Genomic DNA, 23,968 nt, shown 5'->3' with positions numbered 1-23,968 from the left:
CGACAGCCAAGGATTAAGAAGAAGACACCAGGGCTTCCCTGGTGGCGCAGTGGTTGAGAATCTGCCTGCTAATGCAGGGGACACGGGTTCGAGCCCTGGTCTGGGAAGATCCCACATGCCGCGGAGCAACTGGGCCCGTGAGCCACAACTACTGAGCCTGCGCGTCTGGAGCCTGTGCCCCGCGACGGGAGGGGCCGCGATAGAGAAAGGCCCGCGCACCGCGATGAAGGGCGGTCCCCGCACCGCGATGAAGAGTGGCCCCCGCTTGCCGCAACTGGAGAAAGCCCTCGCACGAACCGAAGACCCAACACAGCCAAAAATAAATAAATAAATAAATAAATAAGAAAATCCTTAAAAAAAAAAAAAAAAAAAGAAGAAGACACCAGAAATCATGCTGAATCACTTGAATGTGATAAATCTATAAATGTTAAAAGCAGTATAAATTTATTAAATATGGCAATCAAGAAAATTCTTTTTAAAACAGTAGTACAGGGCTTCCCTGGTGGCGCAGTGGTTGAGAGTCTGCCTGCTAATGCAGGGGACATGGGTTTGAGCCCTGGTCTGGGAAGATCCCACATGCCGCAGAGCAACTAGGCCCGTGAGCCACAACTACTGAGCCTGCGCGTCTGGAGCCTGTGCTCCGCAACAAGAGAGGCCACGTTAGTGAGAGGCCGGCGCACCGCGATGAAGAGTGGCTCCCACTTGCCACAACTAGAGGAAGCCCTCGCACAGAAACAAAGACCCAACACAGCCAAATAAATAAATAAATAATAATTAAAGGTGCTAATAATTTAAAAAAAAAAAAAAAAGCAAAGAACCTCAACACATTTGAGTCTGAGGGAGAAAAGAAATTTAAAAAAAAAAAAAAAACAAAAAAAAAAGTAGTACAAAAATTATGAATACTATGCATAGAGTGTTTACCATGTGTCCAGCACTTTGCTAACAGCTTGATACACCCCATTTCGTTTGATAATAACAAGAATATTGGAGAGGTACAAGCATTATCTCCATTTTACAGAAGAAGACAGAAGAGTTTTGAGAGCTTAGTGGGTAAATTGGCAAGGTCGTTACAGCTGATAAGGGACAGAGCTAGAACTCAAAGCCTCATCTACCTGACTCCAAGATCCATGCACTTAATAGCCATGCTCCCCTGCCCCCAACGTGTTCATATCATGACCTGTGGACACCTAATGAAATTAGGCCTGTTGTCCTCAGCCATACAGCTAGTTATTGGCAGAGCTTGGACAAGAACCCAGGCCTCCAGACTTTTTCTCCTGAACCCTCCAGCCTCTCCCATAAATATGTCATACCAATATTAACATGCAACACAGAATATATGTAGTTCTTGCATTTTCTTCATAATATCTGGTGGATTTTTTTTTTTTACACAAATAAATTGAAAGCTGAACAAACATCACAGTCATGAATATAGGCACAGTTTTCCTAGGGGAGATAGTGAGAGAAACCTTTGATATTTTAAAAGAATTATGCCCACCGAACAGACCCTAGAGAATGATCCAGAGTCATGTTTTGGCACCTACTTTTTTGATACATCTTTCCAGAAAGCAAAAAAAGGCATACAAGATCAAGTTGTCATTCCTGTGCTTTCAAAGTACAGTCATCCCTCTTTCTTAACCTACTATTTCAGCAGGAACACTATTTTGTGCCCTATTATACAATACACATATATTTTTTAGAAGGTATGGAATGATCTTCCTGTCACTTCCTGTACTCCTAGCTCACTGATTTCTTAACTCACAGAGTTATTCCTCTTCAAAATGAGAAGCTCCAGTTTTACATTAAACCATGGACACACATACACTCAAGCTAAGTTAGATTCTTAATCAACAGAACCTATCTTTCCTGGGTTCCATACTTTGCTTTATAAAGTGGATTGCAATTTACCAAGCGATTATTTCCTAATCTTTCATCCTTTTGAGTTTGCCTTTCTATTGTCCTTTCTCTTTCCTTTTTTCATTTTCTTGCCTTCTTTCCTATTCTCCCTATCACAGTTTTGTGACTCATCTGATAAGCAATGTGCTAGACAATGTAGAAACATGTATAAGATGTCCCTGTCATCAAGATTTCTTACAGTATATTAGAAAATGATTCTGCCTTCTTTATACTTGAATAGGAAATATTATAAAGGATCTGTCCCCTGCCCCCTATCCAAGGACATCCATTTCTCTATACTAAGGGATGACTCCATGTTTTCTCCAGCATCACCAGGTGATCACTGCCTTAAATAAGAGAAATAGATTGAGGAAATTTCTGCAGGATCAACAGTGAACCTGCACACCAGGATTAAACCACACCCCTCCTAGTTCTTCTAATCCCGTCAAGAGGGGTTAAATTCCACTGGGTTCCAGAGATCCATCTCTCCTTATCAGACACCCAAAGCCTTGCCCTCACTCTCCATCTTAAGTCCTTATTACATACTTTATCACTGAAAAACATCTCAACCATATCTCCGAAGGCACATTTCATGTTATTGCTCCAATGGAAATCCCACTCTTCCTAGGATTCTGCTTCTCCCAGATTGTGCTCAAGAGGTGGCAGTTTTTCCTCCCTGTGCCTTCAAACCATTAGGACTGAAGATGTGAAAAAGGGGCATTTTGCTCCTCATCACTGGTAGGCCACGCTCCCTCAATGCTCTGTACATATTCTCAACTTTGAGTCTCTTGCCATCTGATTATAACACACATTACCTCTCATTCCTTGACGCCATATCTCCCTCTTGCCATCATTCCTCCTTCCTTCTGGATAATTTTAACGACCAGCTGTCTATTACTCACTCAGTACTCCTCCTGTCTACAGTGGGGGCTATGTCAGTACACAGATAGGTGATTCTTCCAACACTTTCACTTCCATTTATGTGAACTGCTCTGGCTGCTCTTCTTGTCTGCCATCCAGCTTCAGCTACTCACGCTCATGGTCCTATCTTGTCATTGTTGATAACAACAACCCTTCCTTAATCTCAGTTTCATGCAACCCACTTTCTAATTAGCACTGCCTACTTTTGTAGCTCAGTCTCTCTCATACCCTGACCCCATTAGTCTTTTGACACCCATGTGTCCCTCCAATCAATTGATTTTATGACCATCTCTCACCCTATGATGTTCTCATTCTCATCCTTACTTAGCTTAACTTTCAGGGTGAATCATTGTGATTATTATAAATACTCCTTGTACTCACTTACCCCTCTACTGCATTATGGTGTTTGGTTCTGGCTTGGTAAAACCAGAGCCCAAGGTAAATCAAACACTACCTACTTTGTGCCTGGGCATGTTAGTAGAATGTGGACAAACACACACACACATCGGACCATGAAAAGTAGTAAATGGTAGTGTCTTCATTCTACTAGTAATTTCTTCTCATTTCTTTTCTCTCTTTAAAATTTAACACCTTCCCCTCCATCCTTTCTCTCAGCTGATGACCACAGTTCACACATCACTGAGAAAACAGAAGTAATCAGTGCAGAAATTCTCCAGAATTCCATCAGAGGTCTACCCACCTGCCATTATCTGCCTTCTCTCTTTACTGCAGGTGAACTTCCCATCCTCCTGTACTTGTGAAAGACATCCCATTCTCTTCTCTATCATCAATTGATCTCTTCTTCTCTATTGGATCACTCTCACCCATCACACAGATATACAGTTCCTTCTTATTAAAAAAAAAAAGAGTTCTCTTGACTCCCCTCCCTGGAGTTGCAGCAGAGCTCATGGAAATCGTTGTCTCTATTTGTGTCTTTAGTTCTTATCACCCTGTTCTCTATTAATGCTGCCACAATCAGTCTTTCACCATTTTCCACTCCAAAATTTGTTCCACTTCAGTTTCAGTTGATTGAATTTACTATTTCAGTTGGGACAAAATCATACCTCCAGTCAAAGCCTTGGCATCATCTCTTCCTTTTTTCTTTTCTTTTCTTTTTTATTGTAGTAAGAACAGATAACGTGAAATCTACCTTCTTAACAACATTTTAAGTGTACAGGACACTACTGTTAACTATAAAACTATAAGCACAATGTTGTACAGCAGATCTCTAGAACTTACTCATCTTGCATAACTGAAATTGTATATCCATTGAACAGCAACTCCCAATTTTCCTTGGGCCACCAACCCCTAGGGGGCAACCACCATTCTGCTTTCTGATTCCATGAGTTTTACTACCTTAGATACCTCATATAAGTGAAATCATGAAGTATTTGTCCTTCTGTGAATGGCTTATTGCACATATAATAATGTTCTTAAGGTTTATTCATGTTGTCACATATGGCAGGATTTCCTTAATTTTTTATGGCTGAATAATATTACATTGTACGTATATACCACATTTTCTTTATCCATTCATCCAGTGATGGACATTTGACTGTTTCTGTATTATTCAATCACGAATAATGCTACAGTGACAAGAGGTGCATACATCTTTTCAAGATCCCAATTTTCATTCTTTTGAACAAATAGCCAAAAGTGGGATTGCTGCATCATATGGCAATGCCATTTTTAATTATTTGAGGAATGTCATGTTGTTTTCCATAGAGGCTACACCATTTTACATCCCCAACAATAGTGTACAAGAGTGCCAACTTCTCTGTATCCTTGCCAACACTTTTATCCTTTTTTTTTTATGCATAGTGGTCATTTTAACAAGTGCAAGATGATATCTCATTATGATTTTGATCTGCACTTCCTTATTAGTGATGTTGAGCATTTTTTCATATACTTCTTGGCCATTTGAATATATTCTTTGGAGAAAGCAAAAGGTTTTCCTCTAAGATTAGGAACAAAGCAAGAATGCCCACTCTCACCACTTCTATTTTACATAGTACTGCAAGTGCTAGCCAGAGCAATTAGGCAAGAAAAAGAAATAAAGGCATCCAGATTGAAAAGGTAGAAGTAAAATGATCTGTTTGCAGATCTTATATGTAGAAAATCTTAAAGACTCTACAAAAAAAACAGGTAGAAATAAGAAATGAACTCAGTAAAGTTGCAGGACACAAAATCAACATATAAAAACCAGTTGCATTTCTGCATGCTAACAGTAATCTATATGAAAAGGAAATTGATAAAATAATTCCATTTATAATAGCATCAAAAAGAATAAAATACTTAGGAATAAACTTAACCGAGGAGGTAAAAGATTTGTATGCTGAAATCTACAAAATTTTGATGAAAAAAATGAAAGAAGACACAAATAAATGGCAAGACAGTCCATGTTCATGGACTGAAAGACTTAATATTGTTAAAATGTCCATACTACCCAAAGCAATCTACAAATTCAATGCAAACCCACTCAAAATTCCCAATGACAACTTTTTACAGAAATAGAAAAAGCAATCCTAAAATTCATATGGAACCACAAAGGACACCAAATAGCCAAAGCGATCTTGAGAATAAGAACAAAGCATCACATTTCCTGATTTCAAAATATATTATAAAGCTACAGCAATCAAAACATTATGTTACTTGTATAAAGACAGCCATACAGACCAATGGGACAGAACAGAGAACCCAAAAATGAACTCATGCAAATGAAGTCAACTGATCTTTGACAAGGGTGCCAAAAATACACAACGGGGAAAGTATAGTCTCTTCAACAAATAGTGTTGGGTAAACTGGATATTCACGTGCAAAAAATGAAATTGAACACTTATCTTTCACCATATACAAAATTCAACTCAAAATGGATTAAAGATTTAAAGACAAGATCTGAAACCGTAAAACTACTAGAAGAAAACATCGTGACACTCGTCTTCACAACTACTTCTTGGATTTGATAACAACAAAAGCACAGGCAACAAAAGCAAAACTAGACAAGTGGGACTACATCAAACTAAAAAGCTACTGCACAGCAAAGGAACTATAAAGAGAATGAAAAGGCAATCAATGGAATAGGACATAATATTTGCAAATCATATATCTGATAAGGAGTAATGTCCAAAACATATAAAGAACTCCTAAAACTCAATACCAAAATACAGATAACCTGATTAGAAAATAGGTGAAGGACTTGAGAGTCATCTTTGACACCCCTTTTTCACAAATGCATTGGCCAATACACCTAGAAATACTATTACCTCTACCTTCAAGATATACTGAGAATCAGACCATTTATCACCACCGTCATTGGTCCTAGACACTATCATCTCTTGTCTCGGTTATTGCAATAGCCTCCTAACTGGTCCCTCCACTCCTGCCTCTTTCACTCTATTTTAAACAAAATAGCCAAAGTGATATTTTTAGACTGGAAGTCAGATCATGACACTCTTATGCTCAAAACTCATCATGGATATGCATGTCCCTCAGAATAAAAACCACAGTTTTAAATTATCTATGATGCCCTACATTACCTAGCTCCACCTTTATCTCTCTGTCCTTATGTCCTTTTATTCTTCCCAATTTGCATTCTGCTGCAATCACAGGGACTTTCTTGAACACACCAGGAATAATCCTGCATTAAAAATCTTTGCACTTTCTTTTCCATCTACCTGGGATGCCACAGCCCCAGAAATCTGCATAGTCAATTCCCTTTCACAGCTAATTTCCTTGTCTCCTTTAAGCTTTGTTTGAATGTCAGCTTTTCAATGAAGCCTTCTCCCACACACCAGACACACACCCATTTAATACTGCAAAACTACAAGCACATACTCCCAACTACCCTTTATTCTCCACTTTTCTTTTTTCCATAGTATTTATCGTGTTCTAGCATAGTTTTTTCTTTCCTTTCTTTCCTCTTCCTGCCTTTCTTCTCTCCCTCCCTCCCTCCTTTTCCTTTCTCCTTCCCTCCCTCTTTTCCTCCCTCACTTCCTTCCCTTCCCTTCCCCTTCCTTCCTTCCTTCCCTCCCCAACCTCTCTCTGTGTTTATTTTTTATTGCCTATCTTTCCAAGCAGAATTTAAGTTCCAAGAGGGCAGGAATCTTTTTCTAGCTTGTTCACTGATATACCCTAAGCATAATACATAATAGGGAATCAGTAAATATTTTGAATGCAGTAGAAGTTTATAGTTAAATATTGTTGCCACTCATTACTCAGTATATTTTGAAATTATCCTGGCGACCAGTTAGCCAGTCATATGAGAAGCCCATCTCAGTTATTTACATTCCTAGTCCAGTATCCCTTTTAAAATTAATATGTTTTTCTCTTTCCATGTAATGAATAACTCATCCAGTTTTGCCTCCTTTGATTGAAATAGCAGAGTCATGAAGAGAAAAGAAATAGAGAATTTGGACTGAGAGATTATGCAGCCACACCAAAACTGGAAGCCATGAGGAGCCTTAATGAAAATCAGAGAAGCAAGAATGAATACTAAACTACTATTTGTAAGCCAGTATGTCTTCAGTCTCTTTTGAGTAATCCTTCTCCTCTACCCAACATATAAGAGCTATTCAGAGTTTGCTTCTGGCTCTTTACTCTTCCTTCCCTGCCTTTCTCCTTGTGTGAACTCATTTTCTTCCATGTATATATACAAAGAGACTACTGCCATGCTGTTGAATCTCAAATTGAGGTCTCTAGTTCAGACCTCACCTCTAAGTTCCATTCTTAATAATTACACAACTAATCCCATTACCTTTCTACTTGGACGTCTTATGTTACTTAACAATGTCCAAAATGAAACTCTGGTTCAGCCCCCCAAATCCTATCCTTTCCAAATATTCCCCATCTTAGTAACCAGAAATCCCTTCAATCACTAAAGTCAGCAATTATTGATAGCTCTTTTTCGTTGGCACCTACATTCAAACCAGCATCAAGTTCTATATATTCTATTTCCAAAATGTATCTCGAATCATTTACTTCTCTACCTTGATGAAGTCTGCACCATTTCCCCTTAGTTCCAAAACAAATGGATAAATAAAATGCTAAAGAATTCAAAGGAGTGGAAGTTCATATATAGTTAAAGAGACCAAAATAGTTTCACAGAGGACTTGGCATCTTAAATAATTCTTTGATGATGTAAGGAAATGTGATAGATGGGCAGGTTTGGGGATAACAATGAAAGCACAGGGAACAGGTCAAACAAAGACACCACAGGAAAGAGCATGCTCTGGAAAAAGTAAGTAGTCCAGTTGGGCTGGAGCTGAAAATATATTTAGAGGAGAAGTGGGAGCAAGGGCTAAAAACATAAAATTGGACTATATTGTGGAGGGCCTGAAATACCACAGAGGGACAGGTTAAGCTGATTTGTATACTTCCTGCCTTCCCAATGTGCCTTGTTGTTCATAGCCATAAATGTGTATCAGCGGAAGTGGAAGACAGCCCGTATTCTCTTAACTGTTCTGCATTTCACTAGGGTCTTTTCCTTTCTGAATGTACTAGGGGATGCCCCAGAATACAGAACTTTTTCTACTCTTTTTTTCCCTATAACATCAATTATTAAGCAACACTCTATATTAGCAGAGCCATATGCTTATTATAACAGTAATTGCTTCCCCATGATTATTTTCAGAGTATTTCATTATGTACTGAGATATTTATCTTGCACGCAGAACTACCTATCTTGTAAAAATACCAAGAGCTGGAATACCACTGTGTTTATGATTACTATCCTCATTGAATCAAAGGCACCATAGATGGAGGAAGTTTTAAGAGTATTTAATACATCATTTACTTGATTCTATCTCCTCAAGGTGCCTTGCAGATTGTCTTAGTAGATGTGAATTCCCTTTCATCATGTGGAATGCAAGTCTATCCTTGGTTTGTTATAAATTAACAATCTGAAGCAAAGTCCTGCATTCTGAGCAACAGCTGAAATATTCAACACGGAAAAAAATTCCCTACCCTACTCAGAGTTAGCTTTTCTTCTTTGGTTAATGCAACCACTTAAAATGGTTTTCCAGCTTTCAAGCCTGATAGATGACATGTGTGTGTGTGTGTGTGTGTGTGTGTGCACGTATATACATATACATATATATTTCTATTGTATATATTTCTAATTTCTGTTCCACAGAAAATAAGGCATATGATTTTGAGAATGTAGCCAAATGATTTTCACACCTATAAATGAACATTTTAAACCATCTGTAGAACTAACAAAGCACAACAGGACTTACTCTGGGGTCACTGCAGGCACTGTGAAAAGTTAGTACAAACTAAAAAATGAGAAGGATGATTCCAACATCTTCTCACCTGGAGAGGATATCTAAATCATAAAATAAGAAATACAAATAGACAATACACACATGATTAGTTGCTCAGCCTTACTTGTATTCAAATAAATGATAAAAATATTTTCATCAATAAATAGGAAAAATATTAAGATACTTTTCAGTGACTTCTGAGCACAAGTGTGTGTGTCAGGTCATTTGCACATAGTGCTGGTGCAAGGGTAAACATTCCTATAAAGAAATTGGTTGAAAACGATTACCATTTTAAATAACCATGTATGTACTAAATCTTCTAGGAATTTATCATAAGAAAAGAATTTGGGATGTGCACATGAATTTAGCTACAAGGATTTTATTCATCATACTACACTTTATTGCTTCTAAAAAAAATAAGTTAAATGTCCACTGAAAGAAAATTGAGGAAATGTCTCATGCTACAAAAATTCTATGAACCCCTTAACTATTGCAGAAATTAATGCCATGGGAAGAAGTTTATAATAGATTTACTGGAAAAAAAACCATGATGCCAACTCTGTACAAATATTTACTCCGCATACACACATATGCACACAGCACACAGACTGCAAAAAATATGCACCAAAATATTAACCATGGTTAGTTCTGGTGTCAAATTACATGTAGCGATACACACACATACATGGATATTTTCATATATTTTAGATATACTTTGCATAAGTATGTAGTTTACACATATGTATATTTATATACATATATCATGTATTAATATATGTTAATATTATATATTATTTATATCTCAATTCAGACATTATAAAGAATTAACAAAAAAATTGGCTTCTTCCAGCAATTATTAGTACTAAAGTAAAAATTGGTAGCATTAGGATTCCATTTTATTTTGAGAGTCCAGATGGCTGAGAATCTTCAGAAAGCAATGAAGAGGACAACACTTTGTATCAAATCCTATGGGACCTGGTAAATATATTTACTCTTACTTAAAAAGAAAGACTGAAAGTTGCAAAACGTAATACTCATCTTAAAATGTTAGAAAAACAACAAAATATACTCCAAAAATTAAAACGAGAGAATTATGAAAATGAACTTAATGAAAAAAGATAAAAACTAGAGAAAATTATAAAGACAAATAGAAAGCTTGAAAGAAAAAAATAAATATATCTCTTTCAAGACTGATTTTTGTAAAACAATGAGGGATAAAAATATAAAGGATGAGGGATGAAAAGGGAAACAACACAGTGACAGAGGAACTTCAACAAATTACATGAGAATATGATTCCCGGAGAGCAACAAGGATATAGAAACAGAAATAATCTTCAAGAAACTATTAATCAACCTGGAATAGTTCTAGTCAATGTTCACCTACAACACACTAGCTGTTCCTTTAAAAATAATATTATGACCTGTCTTCCTTGTCCATAGCAATATTTGCTGCTATTTTATTATTTAATCATGTGATTGAAAAGTAATAAACACTGGAGTCTGGCTGTTGTAATACTGTACTATATGTGTGAGCATAACGGAGTCCTCTGTAAGGAACATTCTCTGTACTCTGTGAGCTTCAAATTGATGCTTTTTCAAATTTTAATATTTTAATTATAAATATTCAACGTTCATATGCTAATCAGGGCTTAATTTTTCCTACTGAAATGCCAAGAAGAAGGACTCTCTGTAATCCAGAGATTTCTTGGGTCCTCCAACTTAGATTACAGCTTCTCTCTCTGGTATCACTGCTTCTAATTTTGTTACCTTCCTGTCCAAACATGTGTGTGTGTGTGTACATGTGTGTGTGCTTTAATCAGATGCTTCCTAAAACATTACTGTTCCTGCTCAAATAAACTTTTAGTTGTTCTCTAACTCTCCTTGGTCAGACCATAACTCAAAGCTCTTGGTCATCTAGTTCCTATACCTCTATTACATATCTACTGCTGTCCAATGAAATTACTATGTTCCCATTAGTCTGATGTGAGTTGGAATTTTGGGGAAGACAATGTTCCTGAAAAATCATCATCATCTTTGCACCATCTCCTCATTCCCCAACCACCATACACATTGGTTTTCTTTCATTTAGAATACCCACCATCTCATTCCCACTTATATATGAGTTCTAATCCTCATTTACAACCTAATTAAAACTGTCTCCTTAAAGCTGCCCCTACTATATCAGTCAGCTGATGCATACAATGTTTATATTCTTATTTCTCTACTCAGAAGAGACAGGGATTTCTCTATAAATGTATAGGGGTGCTTGCTTTCTTCAATAAACAGCAAAGTAAATATTGTTACCTATCCATGAAAGAACTGGAAGTTGACACAGGGAACTGAGAGAAGAAAATGGGAATTGTATCAAAAAAAAGAGTAAGGTATGATTGGTACAGATAGCTCTGAACAACAAGAAAGACAATCTGTTAGGTTGCCACAAGATAATGGATTATCCAAATATTCCAAGGAGAGACTGCTGCTTCGACTTCATCTCCTGGGAAATAAAATGTCTAAAACAATAGTCACTTAACACTTTGTCATATACCTATATCAACAAAAAAATTTTGGACACACTTCCAATATATACGTCTCTGCATTTATGTACTCTACCACGTATGTGTGTGGGTGTGTGTACATACACTAACACATTACATGCACTATAAAATACACTCAAAAAATAGAAATTTTAAAGGATAAAGGAAAAGAAATGTACCTTTAAATAAAAGCTTTTTTTTCTGCAACCCAGTGAATCATGATGTTCAAATCACATTTTGGAAACATGATCCCACCAATTTTAACAAGAGGGTTGAATGAGAGAATAAAGAAATTAGTTCACTGATGGGGTGATCTTTGCTAGATGCAGGGTGAGGGGGGTAAAGTATTAGGGGAAGAGATCAGGATTGGGAAGGGAGGAGAGACAGAGAATACATTTTATGCTGCAAATAAATCAGCCTCCCCACCAAATCACATATGATTTCTCTGACAGTTCAAACTGGTTCAGAGTTGCCAAGAGGCAAGAGTTCTTATGTGGGAATTGAGAGAAAGTGGGCTCTGTTACATTCATTCTGATGTACACGGATGGAACGATATAGTTGGAACAGTGGCTTGAGGCCTTAAAGTGACCAACAGAGTTCAAGTTAAAAGAAGGTCAGCACAGGTCTCTCTTTTCTCCTTCTCCTAAAACTGTGCACTACAAAACATCAACAGTACTCATTCTAGCATTTTCATAAATACCCTTATGATACCATTTCCCTGGAATTTGATCAATTTCTATTTCCTGATATCCATCCCTCTCAGTAACATCCTTCCTCCCAACTGAACTCCCCTCCGTGCACACACAACACAGACACACAAATACAAAGAGACACACAACAGCTTTGTATAATGCTGAGCATCCAACAGCCACTCCCAAATTTTTTTCAGAAATAAAATAAGGATCCCCCAGACTGAAGTGTCTCCTCATCTGTGATTACTTAGCTTACTTTTTGTCAGTACTAAATAAAACAGAACATAGTTTTATCAGCACCACATACGTTGTGTGTATTAAAATATGCATATTTAACCAATGTGCATTACCTTCCAAATACCAATTTTCTTTATCTAAAAAAAAATATTTCAAAGATCATTTTGGATCAGTGAATGTGTGATAGTGTCATTTCTTGCATAAAATACACTATGAAGAAATACTTCCTGAACCTTCTTGTGAGCCTAGCTCTCTTCACGTAAATCCGCGCCCTCCTTTTTCACATTTAACACAAGCATAAATAGTATTGCCGTAGTGTCGATCTTTTCTACCCACTTCAGGCCAGGCCAGTATAAAACTCCACGAATGGAGTTTCCAAAGAATGCTAACTCAAATATTTCAATCCCTTCCATTAGTAAACATGCTTGTATTTCAATTATCTTCTCTCCTTCACACATATCCTTGGGATACAAAGAGAACTGGGAGTATATTGTACTGTGACTCAGAGCCGTCCCGGAACAATACTTGGATATCCTGCTTATCCATGTAGACGAACGTTCCTTAGTTTGTGGAGCACGATTTCTGACCCGCTTTTTCCCAACTCAGCATAACCCAACAACGCTCCTAGTCTTTCTCTTTTGGGGTGCTGGAGGTCTTCATATATCACTGCATTTTCCTCTTCTAGTCTTTACTTTATTGCTTTTCACTTCATTATAACAGACTCCATAAACCACTCGCCTGATCAAGCTGAACATAGTACGAAGTCATTTTCCTCCTCTTTGAATGGCTTCCTCCTGAAAAGCCTCAGAGTTTTCCTTAATCAGCTGAAGTAGCTAAAGTATTTAAAGTAGGTTCTCCCTCCATCTATCTCCTAAAAGTCCATCTAGATACTTTTACATTAAAATAACTTAAATATATGTGTTAAAATTAAAGGTTCTGACCTTAACTGTTCAGTACGTCAGGGCATCTCCTTCAGAAGATGGGGATGGCATATCACCCACTTAGCCTCCCCCGGCCCACACATACAGTTACTTTATTAATTTCCATGCTAAATTGATTTTCATTTGATTTAATTTTATCGGAACCCCTTTAAACTATTTTAGAAATTCGGTAGAGCAAAAGTAAACCCATTTTACAGATAAGCCAAACTTACAGAAAAGAAGTAACATCACTATGCTAAACACATGTTAAATAAAGCTACAGTTGCTGGTTTCTAGCTTTCTTTCTACATTTTTATGAACTCTGATTTCCCTAAAGTTTGTACATAGGTCAAGTTTGGTCATTCAAGTGCTACAAAGGCTAAGGCAGACCTTAACTGATAGGAGTAGCCTGGAGGGAGCGCAGGTGAACCAGATGAAATGGGCTTGCCTACAACTGCTATGGTTACTGCTTCTATGCCTGTTTGTCCAGAGGGAAACCTGGACAAATGGTAATGAGTCTTGTACATTGCAAGAGAAGCCAAAAATGAAAATTTCTAATATGAAATCTCCCCTTCTTAAAATGTTGATTAGTAACGCACAATGTTTTAAACACTGCACTGACCAAATGAGATAACTCACGGGCTAGATTCGCTCGTGGACTATACATAGTTCATCACCTCTGTAGCTGATGACTATTCCGTGACTCACTTACCTCTACCTTCTACTGCTTTAACATTCCTCAAACTGAGTTTAGGGAAACCGTGAAAGGACAATCTTCTAGGCAGTTCCTTCAGCTAGTACCGGATAATACTCAACATTACATCACCAGTAACATTTTTACCTTTGTGTATAAGCATATAGATGTAATAGGTACATATCTGCAATTTCTGTTCTATTTACAAATGCATCACTTGAAATTTTCCCCTTCCCCTCACACATCCCAGTTTCAGAATGGGTAATTAAAATGTCTCATTACTTTTCATATGCGCTTCTCAAATCCTGCCTGATTTGATTTTAGGTTCTGAGCAATTCATCCTGATTCAGTTGTGTGTAGAAAATATATACTATCAACTTCTTTAGCTTTAACTCATTTTATTTAATACTTGATTACATCTCTCCCCCATCTTTAAATTTAATTTGATCCTTGACAAACAACAACTAAACTAAAAAGTGACCGAGCAATAAGCAAAAAAGTTAAGAGTTTTCTTCTGAGTTAAGAGGCTTCCAATCGTGAACTGACACAAAACACGGTGTGTCTCACCCGGTTACTGCCTTTGCTCTTAACTGAAGTGAAAGTACAGACATCAGAAACTCAGCAGCTTAAAAGCAAATGATTATCCACCAAGCCCAATGTCTCCCCGAAGGCCTGGAGATTACATGTGTAATAATCAGGCTGCCCTTGCCAAAAGTAAGGCTTAATGCTTCATTTTTTTTATTGTATTTATTGAATGGAGCCATTGCTTGATAGCCCCTCTGAGCATTAACAAACATGAAAGAAACCACCAAAGGAAAGAAAGAAATATATAAATAACGAAAAACCATGCCACTAAAGTTTATAATCTGGAACATGCAGTCCTGGAAATCAGACACATACTCTTACACTCCTTCAAGTACTCTGTTCTACTTTAAAGTTATGCAAGCACTGCTTAATTTGCCAAAAACCTGAATCTCTTTAGTCCCATTTAGATGCATTTGCAAAATACCAATCCTTTTGCTTCTTGCTTCTGTATTATGCCATGTGACAATGTGATATTCCTAAATTTTGTTTTCTGGTTCTATATTATTATCAGCTGTATTTTAACACTGTGATAATCATATATTTAGGACTCCCCTGAATAACTTTTTGTAAGGTAAGGTGCCCCTATAGCTGCTAGTATGTGGACTTGCAGGGAACTGGACCAGAGTTATTAAAATCAAATCATCCTTGCATTTAGGAAGAGACAAGGCTAAGAACCTGTGACATTTGGTTCTCACGTCCTTCACTTTTTTTCTATCCATGATAACTCATTTCACATTCTTCTTTATAAGTGCTACTCTTTCAAATTTGCAAGTATTAAAAAAAAAGATAAAGTTTAGAAACACAACTTGAAATAATGGGCATCCAAAAGGGATTAAAGTGTGATTTTTGCCTCATTTTTAAGGGATTGAGGCAACATTTTCTTTAGCTACCATGGAAGTTTTTTCCCATAAAATCTGGCTGAAAAAGAAATCATCCACATATCAACATCAAACGTACAAATATTACCCTATGATTTTGTACTTACCTCTTTAACAACTATTCCTACTCTGAACATTTTTGCTTTTGTGAAGAGCAAAATTATGAGCTCTTGGCTATCATTGTCTGGTGCTGTTAGTAAGATTTTATATCTGTTCTGGGCATTCTCTGTAATTTTTACATGTGGCTTGGGGGCGGGGAGAAAGGAGTAGAGTGGATTATAAAACACAAAATAAATTTAAGAATATGTAAGAGGAATAGAGTGGGACAGAAATAGAAACCCACTGGCAGGTCTTGGGTGTGTTTGCTTACAGGATAGGATACTCTAATGTAAAAATCTACTGAGGAGCTGCCTTTTGAAGAGAAAGAAGGAAGACTTATAAAACTCACCTCCTAGGACAAATGAAGGCCATGTAGTTGGAGGTAACGACCTACAGACAGTGTCCCTGGAAGTAAGGGAACGCCTTCCTCCCATCTGAGTTCATGCCCCATATCTCCATGAACCTGCAATGAATACCTGGGTGCGCTCAAAGTTCTCTTGAGGAGAGAGGAACACTACAGACCTCTTCCAAGAGGACTCACAATCTAATAGCACCTGGGTTCCACAAATACACTTCACACAAATCCATTAGGTGCCGAGAGCCCGCCTGCTTTATAAATGCATTTGGTGTAATGGAATGGAATTAACCCAACATTTATATTTTCATCCTCAAAGTACGTTAGGAGAATTATAAATTTCCCAATTGACAACAGATGAAAATGAACACTGTCCTATTTACTTTGGGTGGAAACAAACAGGGCAAAGGAAGGATACTTTTCTTAAAGCTTCAATCCAAGGTCAGATTTTGTTTTCTGTAATTTCTGGCTTCCTATCCCAGAGCCAAGCTTATTTTCTTTGTCTTTTCCTTTTTTTTTTTTTTCTTTCTGGATTTCCAATAAAATAACTGAAACTAGAATTATGCTTTAAAAAAAAAAAATCTCAAGGATATTTTTAAGTCTCCAAGGTAAAGAAACTGCCTAAGGGGGTCAAGACTGTGCAGACCAGATTTTTTACAGTGTGTGCTATTTCGCATTTTTAAGAAGGCAATTAGTTATTCTTGTGTATTAGTGGCTGCCCCATTTTCTCCATAACTGATAAAAAGGGCCTCGGAGAGGGCATATTTTAAGTGGGACATTTATTACCCAAAAAAGGAATGATTCTAATTTAGAGTCACTGGGAAAGCCCTTTCTATAGATGCAGTTAAATATCACAGCTGCAAAAGCTTGGCCTCGCTGTTTCCAACTCTCACTGCCATTTCTAGCTAAGCCATCGCTAGCTTAAAGATAGAGTTAAAGAACCTGATAAAATAACCTGAACACGAGAGTTTTATCTATTTAAAGCAATCCAAGGGAGCACAATATTAATTTGGTGGCCGTGGAGTATGTGTAAGATGCAGAGCTGTGTGTGGTGATAACCTTGAAGAATCTACACCGGGGGAAAAAAAAAAAGGGAGAAGGACAAATTCACCTGTGTGTTTGGTGTGATGGGACTTTCAAGTTACCAGTTACTTGTAGGTCATTTTTGTCACAGCAGCATGTACAAAGAACTGTTGACAGATAGGGATTTTTATTACATGAGTTTGAAGGTTGGGTCCATGTTTTAGGTTACAGAAAGCCGAGTTGATTTTTGAGATATGTCTTGACTTGCTTAGCAAAACCACACTAGGAATTTTTTAAGGCAATTTTTAAAAAGCGCTGTGAACATCTCTGTACCCCAAGATCCCACCCTAAAAAAGAAATAAAAATACATGGGGTCCAAAGAAAAGATTCATTCCATGGCCACATATCCTTAAAATCTAAAATGGAATTGGAGGCCTTCTTTCTCAGAGTATAGATTCTTGTTACTTCCTCTTCAAGAGAAGGATACCTAAAAGGTTATTGATTTGGTCCTGAAGGACAGAGTGTTTATTACGGAGGAAGCCATGGCGGAGTACGAGTGAGAGAAATTAATGATGGCTTTGTAAGTGTCCACGCTGTGGTGTGGAACCAGTGGGGCAACTGTCAATCTATATGATAATACATTCCCAAACTTCATAAAACCAGTGAGGTGAAAACGCATTGATTTTTGGGGGGAGCTAAATAGAATTTATCAAAAAGAAAGGGCAAGAAGTTGACTGAAGTTAACACCTCAGTCTGCAGAGTAGCTCACACCTCACTTTTTATTTGGTTGAGGAGTTTATGATGTGACGTGTACAATTTCTTGTTTTTATTTCTGGCCCCCAAGGAGAACAGAGCATGCATTATGTACATCTTTGGAATCTGTGAAATATTGAAAAAATTTAAAAAGAGAAAAGGAAACACATTCTATCTGTACATTTTTAAATAACCATCTATCACCTAAGCTTGAACTCTGGCTTCAAAACTCCCCCTTCATGCTCTGCCAGATTCAGGAACAAAAGAATTGTTTCCTGGTTCTAAGTACATTATCTAAGTTCTTTATGCAATTCTGATTGTATTAGAACTAGCATTACAGGGAAAAATCGCCACACTGTATCTAAGGGTTTACTTCCTATCAGTACACAGGGATTTATATAGAGTGCCGCAAGGTGAAAACTGTTTGAATATGTTTCAAATGATATTGGAAAAAAGCAACTACTGTTGGTCCACCCAATACATCTTTACCTGTAAAATCCCCTCATCCCTAACAGTTGTAGGTAAATCCAAGGCAAGACTTTTTGCTCCCTTTTCTTCTCTGGAAATCTCCCCTTATTCGTTGAGTTCTTAAGATGTATACAGCTTAAAAAAGAAAGAGTGCAAATTCTAGGAATATGTATAAATAATTCTTTATAGATGGTGCCCACGAGACCAGCGAGAATTCCAACCATGGAACATTTGCTAAAATACCTTGTTTAAGATATGCCGTAAATTCTTGGATTACAAATGATTTTATTTATTAGGCAATCAAAGTTCCTCCATTTAAATAGTACCTGACACACACTGAAGTGGAAAAAGTACGTCAGTAAATGGATTCAATGTATGCCTTTATGAAAAGTTCTGAAAGTAATTTCCTAACAAATAAGCACCTTTAGAGTGCTGAATGTACCGAGTGTCAGAATTCTGTTAAAATTCAAAAGGAGTCAAGTGCAGATTTTTCCTTGAGAGGACACCTTGATTAGCTACCTGAACTGAGGCATAAGGAAGACACATCCCCTTGTCCTCACTGTAGAATAAATTATTTCACAATTAAACATAAATTTAAATGCAACATAGTGACATCTTTTAGAATATATGCGACTTACCCAGGAAATGATGTATTTTCAACATGGTTTGGAGAGTAAACAATATTTAGCTATGCTTTTGTATTTACAACAAGCTGCCTGCCTGCCTGCAAATTTCTTTCTTTTATTTTTTAAAGGCAAGAAAATACTTAGAGCTGCTCTAGTAGAGGTTTATAATATTTATAGAAACCTTCTTAACTGATCTATCTGTAAACATTTTAATGGTAATTCTTTTAGCAAACACACAATATATTCATAACAAACCACATAGCATCTGATGTTTTCTCAATAAATCCACCGTACCTAATGCAATTTATCTTTTAAAAAATGTTTTGGACTCAACACGGTTCTGAGTTGCTAAGAAAGCCACAAATAAGCACCTTCTCTCTTTAATGACTTGCTTAGGCTTCCCTATATTTACTGCTTAATGATCGGAAGCATTTAATTTTCAAAATTTCATTAAAACACATCCACAAAGCTGATGGATAAAGCAACAGTGATTTGTGACAGAAGGTGTGGGAAGCCATGAACCTACAGAGTTACCAAGGAGAAAAGTAAACACAGAAGAGAATACTTTTTTGAAGACAAGTCTCTTCCTATTTGTCATTATTAAACTCTAGAGCATCTGTTCCAAGTTTGATCTCCAATACGGATATGAGGCATTGCCGCCTGGAAATGAAAGTCTAAGATAAGGTAGGATTCTTAAGAGTTCTTCATGAAAAAAAATAACCCAGGTTGCCATTTACTGGGAAGGGGAAATCAATACAAAGACCTAGAAACTTGTGGAGAGAGGACATTTTCTAGGTATAGGTCATAGTTTATCAAGTTGCTTCTTTTGAAATGCAATTTACTTGCTAATAAGACCAACTGACGATGCCTGAATAGTGTGCTATCATCAAAATGTGATTTTAAAATTCTCTCCTCGTTTTTTGTGTGTTTGAGGTGTGCTGGTTTATTTTGCCCCAGCTCAGCGTGGGTAGACAAGGTCGAGTTAAAAGAAAATGAATGGTTTTTATACGCCTCTTTATTAAAACACAAAAACATCCCAAGCCCCACATTGTGCAGTACCCAGAACATCAAAAAATATTTAAGAAGCGGGCCTACCGTTCTCCTCATCTGACTTATTTTCGTTGTCAGAATCAGTCAAGGTAAGGGCCGAGTTTTCACGACTGGACAGGCCGGAACTGCGCCTGGATTTTATCCCTCTCCCCCACAATCGGATGGCATGTTCTGGAGACATCCCTCCCTCTGTATCGGAGTCGGCGTCAGACCCTGTGCTCAGAGAGTAGCCCTGGTGAAGGATCCCCATGTCGGAACAGTAGCCGCTTCGGTGCGGGGAGGGCTCACAGATCCCCAGCTCTGCAAGGGTGAAGTTAGTTCCTAGGGTGACAGCAACAAAGAGACCGATTAAAATTTGTGAAATGCTTTCAAACTTCAAATTTATTCTTACAAAAAGCAGACAGACAATTTTCCTGTTCAAAAACTATACCGGATTTGCTGTAGTATACAGCTAAGCAAGAGTATTTAGGATATTGGGGTATACTTGAGAACAAGAGCAATAAAAAAGTAAACATCTAAGATTAATTTTAATCCTAAAACGGAATGCTCAGATTTTACTTGAAAAATTTTTAAGTATTTACTGTTGTCTAGGTAGCACCATGTAGCTGATAAAAACACTGGATTTATAAGAGGAGCTAATATATACCAAGCACGTGCTTTGCTCCAGGCATCTTTTATTCTGCAACTTTTATTTTACATTTAAAATTTTCACAACGACTTTATGATGATGATAATATTACTGGAATCATTCTGTCAATAAGGAAACTGAGGAACAGAGAATTTAAGTGACTTACCCAAGGTCACACATCTAGACTGTAGTAAAACCTGGATCTGATCCTTGAGCAGTCTGTCTTCATGTCAAAGAAGCTTAATCCTCCAATAAATGGGAGTGGTGGCCAGGAGACCTGGGGACCAGTCCTAGCTTTCCACTGGTAAGTCTCATTGTGGCAAGTCTCTCTTAACAACTTGAGCCCCAGTTTTCTCTTCTGTAAAATCTGGGTATTAATCTCTTAAATTCCTCTCAGAATCACTGTGTGTTTTATATGTGATAATACATACACCCAAGTTTGTTCTTTTTTTTTTTTTAAGTGAGTATAGGTAAGGTGTTAATTAAATGAGCATCCTAGGGATGGAGTTAGTCCACTTTTGTTTTGTTTTTTAATTAATTGTTATTGGAGTATAGTTGATTTACAATGTTGTATTAGTTTTAGGTGTAGAGTAAAGTGAATATGTTATATATATATATATATATATATATATATATATATATCTCCATTCTTTTTCAGATTCTTTTCCCATATAGGTCATTACAGAGTACTGAATAGAGTTCCCTGTGCTACACAATAGGTCCTTATTAGTTATCTATTTTATATATGGTAGTGTGTATATATTAATCCCAATCTCCTAATTTATCACTTCCCCCCCACGTTTCCCCCTTGGTAACCCATAAGTTTGATTTCGAGATCTGTGAGTCTGTTTCTGTTTTGTAAATAAGTTCATTTGTATCATTTTAAATTAGATTCCACATATAAGTGATATCATATGATATTGTTTTTAAATGGTATCAATTTCTTTTTGCTAACGTAATTTAAAACCACAAGTGGGTTTTATCAAGGACAGTGAATGTGTGCACATGTGGGGAGTGCAGGGGTGGGCCTGTGGTTTGACGGGAAGCAGCAGAGAATAGGCATTTATTGAACACGTCTACGCCACCATGTGTTGGGCGTGGGGCCAGATACTCTAATAGGCTTTATCTCATTTAAATCTCATAAAAGCACAGCAGTTTAGGTGTTAACCACTTTACAGCGAAGCTAAATACTGTCTCCAAGGTCACACCTGGGCAAGTGGCAGATCCACGAATCACCTCTACATCTGCAGACCCCAAGCCTACACTCTCTCTGCAATGTCAAATGGTCTCAATCAGAAACCAATCTGGCAACATTTTTGCACAGTGAATGCTTTATCTATTTGTGTGCTTTAACATTCAGCTTCTTAAAAAGACATTTTAAGGTTTCACTGCATATTAGATGGACTCATGTGGTCCACTGTATTTACTGACATGTAAACCTGATATTTTAATTCTTACCCAATTTATGGGCAATGAAACAAATGTAATGAAGAAATGCACTTTTATGCTATAAGTGAAGAAAATCTTCTAAATAACACCAAAGCCATGGGCTTACTCACTCTCTGTATATTGATTACATTAGAGCCATTCATGTCTCCAAACTCATGATATAATTAACACTATGATCATCTACATTCATGATATCATTTCTCAGATATTATTTTTAAAAAGCCCCAAACAACTGTTTATATTAACCTAGTATAATGTTAATTTGTGAGAGACACAAGTGTTTTTATTCTGAGGCTTTCCTTTCCCTTCTCTACTGCACCCTGAACTTCCACAGCTTATTTCACTGTGTAAATGGGATCAAATCCAATACTTGCCACAATTGTTTCTGGAGAGTGAAACCTGTTCATTGGAGAGCCAACCCAAGCAAATATTTCTGCGGGGGGCGGGGTCATTTCCTGCTACCTGTCCAGGGAAGAGGAGTGTTTTCACCACCACTCAGTGCAGTTCTAAGTGTTTATTCCCTGGGCACAGTTTCATGATGCTGTCTGATATTCTCTACCCAATGTATTCTGTTCCAGTTTGCATCCTTGGCAATTAGGTATTGTCTTCTAATTGTACACTAAAATGTATATTTCAGTTTCAGTAGTCTATAAAACTAAAGTTATTGAGTTCATATATATCTGATATTATAATACTTCTCTCTCTATCGTTGCTTTTCTCATTCTTCAGTCATTGGAAAAAGTCATTTCATATGAGCATTCTCCCATCTTGTCTTCAGAGCTCACATTCATTCTGGAGGGTCAGGAGGGATATTGCTTCCTTTTCCTCCAATAAAGGAAAACAATCCAAACTAAAACATGCATGTTTTTATTCCACATGTGGGAATTTTGAGCTCTATGATTCCATTTGGAATGGAGTGTGTATGTATTAAGGCAACTTTCCTGATGGTTTTCTCACATCTCATTATCCGGGACTAGCTTCAAAGACCTCCTCAGGAAAAGAGAGACAGCCCTGTGAGCAAAGGAAGCCTCAGCTTTCTGAGGAGCCCATGTGCTCTTCAATCTGGGTATTAGAAGTCACAGACAGGGAGCCTAGGGCATGGGGAACTGTGGAATAAATGTAGTGCCCCTCCTGTGGTTATGACATTTACTTGATGATAAGAAATAAAAATATTTTTCTGTTAAAACAAACTTGAGATCTTCATAAATCAGTGAAAATCTGCATACATTTTTCAAGTAATCACAATGTTAGAAAAGAAAAAGGTGTACTTCAAGAGTTTCAACTTCAAGCTTACAAACCTGAAGCTGCAAACAAGAAACATTGTAAAGAAAATTGAAGGTATTATACCAAATTCACCAGAAAAAGTTAAATAAGTTCACACTTACAGAAAGGCAGGCTTTCCTCTAAAAACAGAATTGTTTCTTCAAAAATATTCCCTTCTGAACTCCTCAGCTTCATCTTCCACTAGGACCACACTTCCCCAATGTTACCCGCTCCCCACAATTCCTAGTTTGGTACCTTTTTGTCCTCAAAAAACTCACAGAAGAGAAACCTCACTCTAAGAACCTGGGGCAGATTTTGGACCAAGTCTTTCTCAGATTTGCTGGTTTAACATATGAAGCTGGAGAGCCACAGATATAGTAGAAAGGAAGGACTGGTCTAACATTTATTAAATCGCTCAACAAATATTTATTGTTCCTAGTGCTGTGCTAGGCCTTGGAGATATAACAGTGAGAAGTATAAAAATACAGTCTGTGACATTTACAGTCTAATCGGGAAAGGGGCATTCATCAAAGAATCACATAAAAAAGTACAATCTATACAGTGATAAATACTATAGAGAAAAGGGCCAGGGAGCCATGAAAGGTCATCCGGTGCTCCAAACCCTTCATCCTGTCGCAGC

General features: G+C 37.3%; 1 protein-coding gene across 2 annotated transcripts in view; it reads right to left on the bottom strand.

Moving 5' to 3' along the window:
* Positions 1-23,968, bottom strand: part of TENM2 (teneurin transmembrane protein 2) — a 1,017,264-nt gene that overhangs the window by 921,182 nt on the left and 72,114 nt on the right. For both annotated transcript variants that reach the window (XM_007171390.3, XM_007171391.3), the window contains exon 2: positions 20,034-20,309. In XM_007171390.3, coding sequence (XP_007171452.2) covers positions 20,034-20,309 — 276 coding nt within the window. The remainder of the gene's footprint in view (positions 1-20,033; positions 20,310-23,968) is intronic.

The sequence above is a fragment of the Balaenoptera acutorostrata genome, chromosome 2, assembly GCF_949987535.1.
Source record: "Balaenoptera acutorostrata chromosome 2, mBalAcu1.1, whole genome shotgun sequence".
Lineage (NCBI taxonomy): Eukaryota > Metazoa > Chordata > Mammalia > Artiodactyla > Balaenopteridae > Balaenoptera > Balaenoptera acutorostrata.
This window is presented reverse-complemented; position numbering and strand designations above follow the sequence as displayed.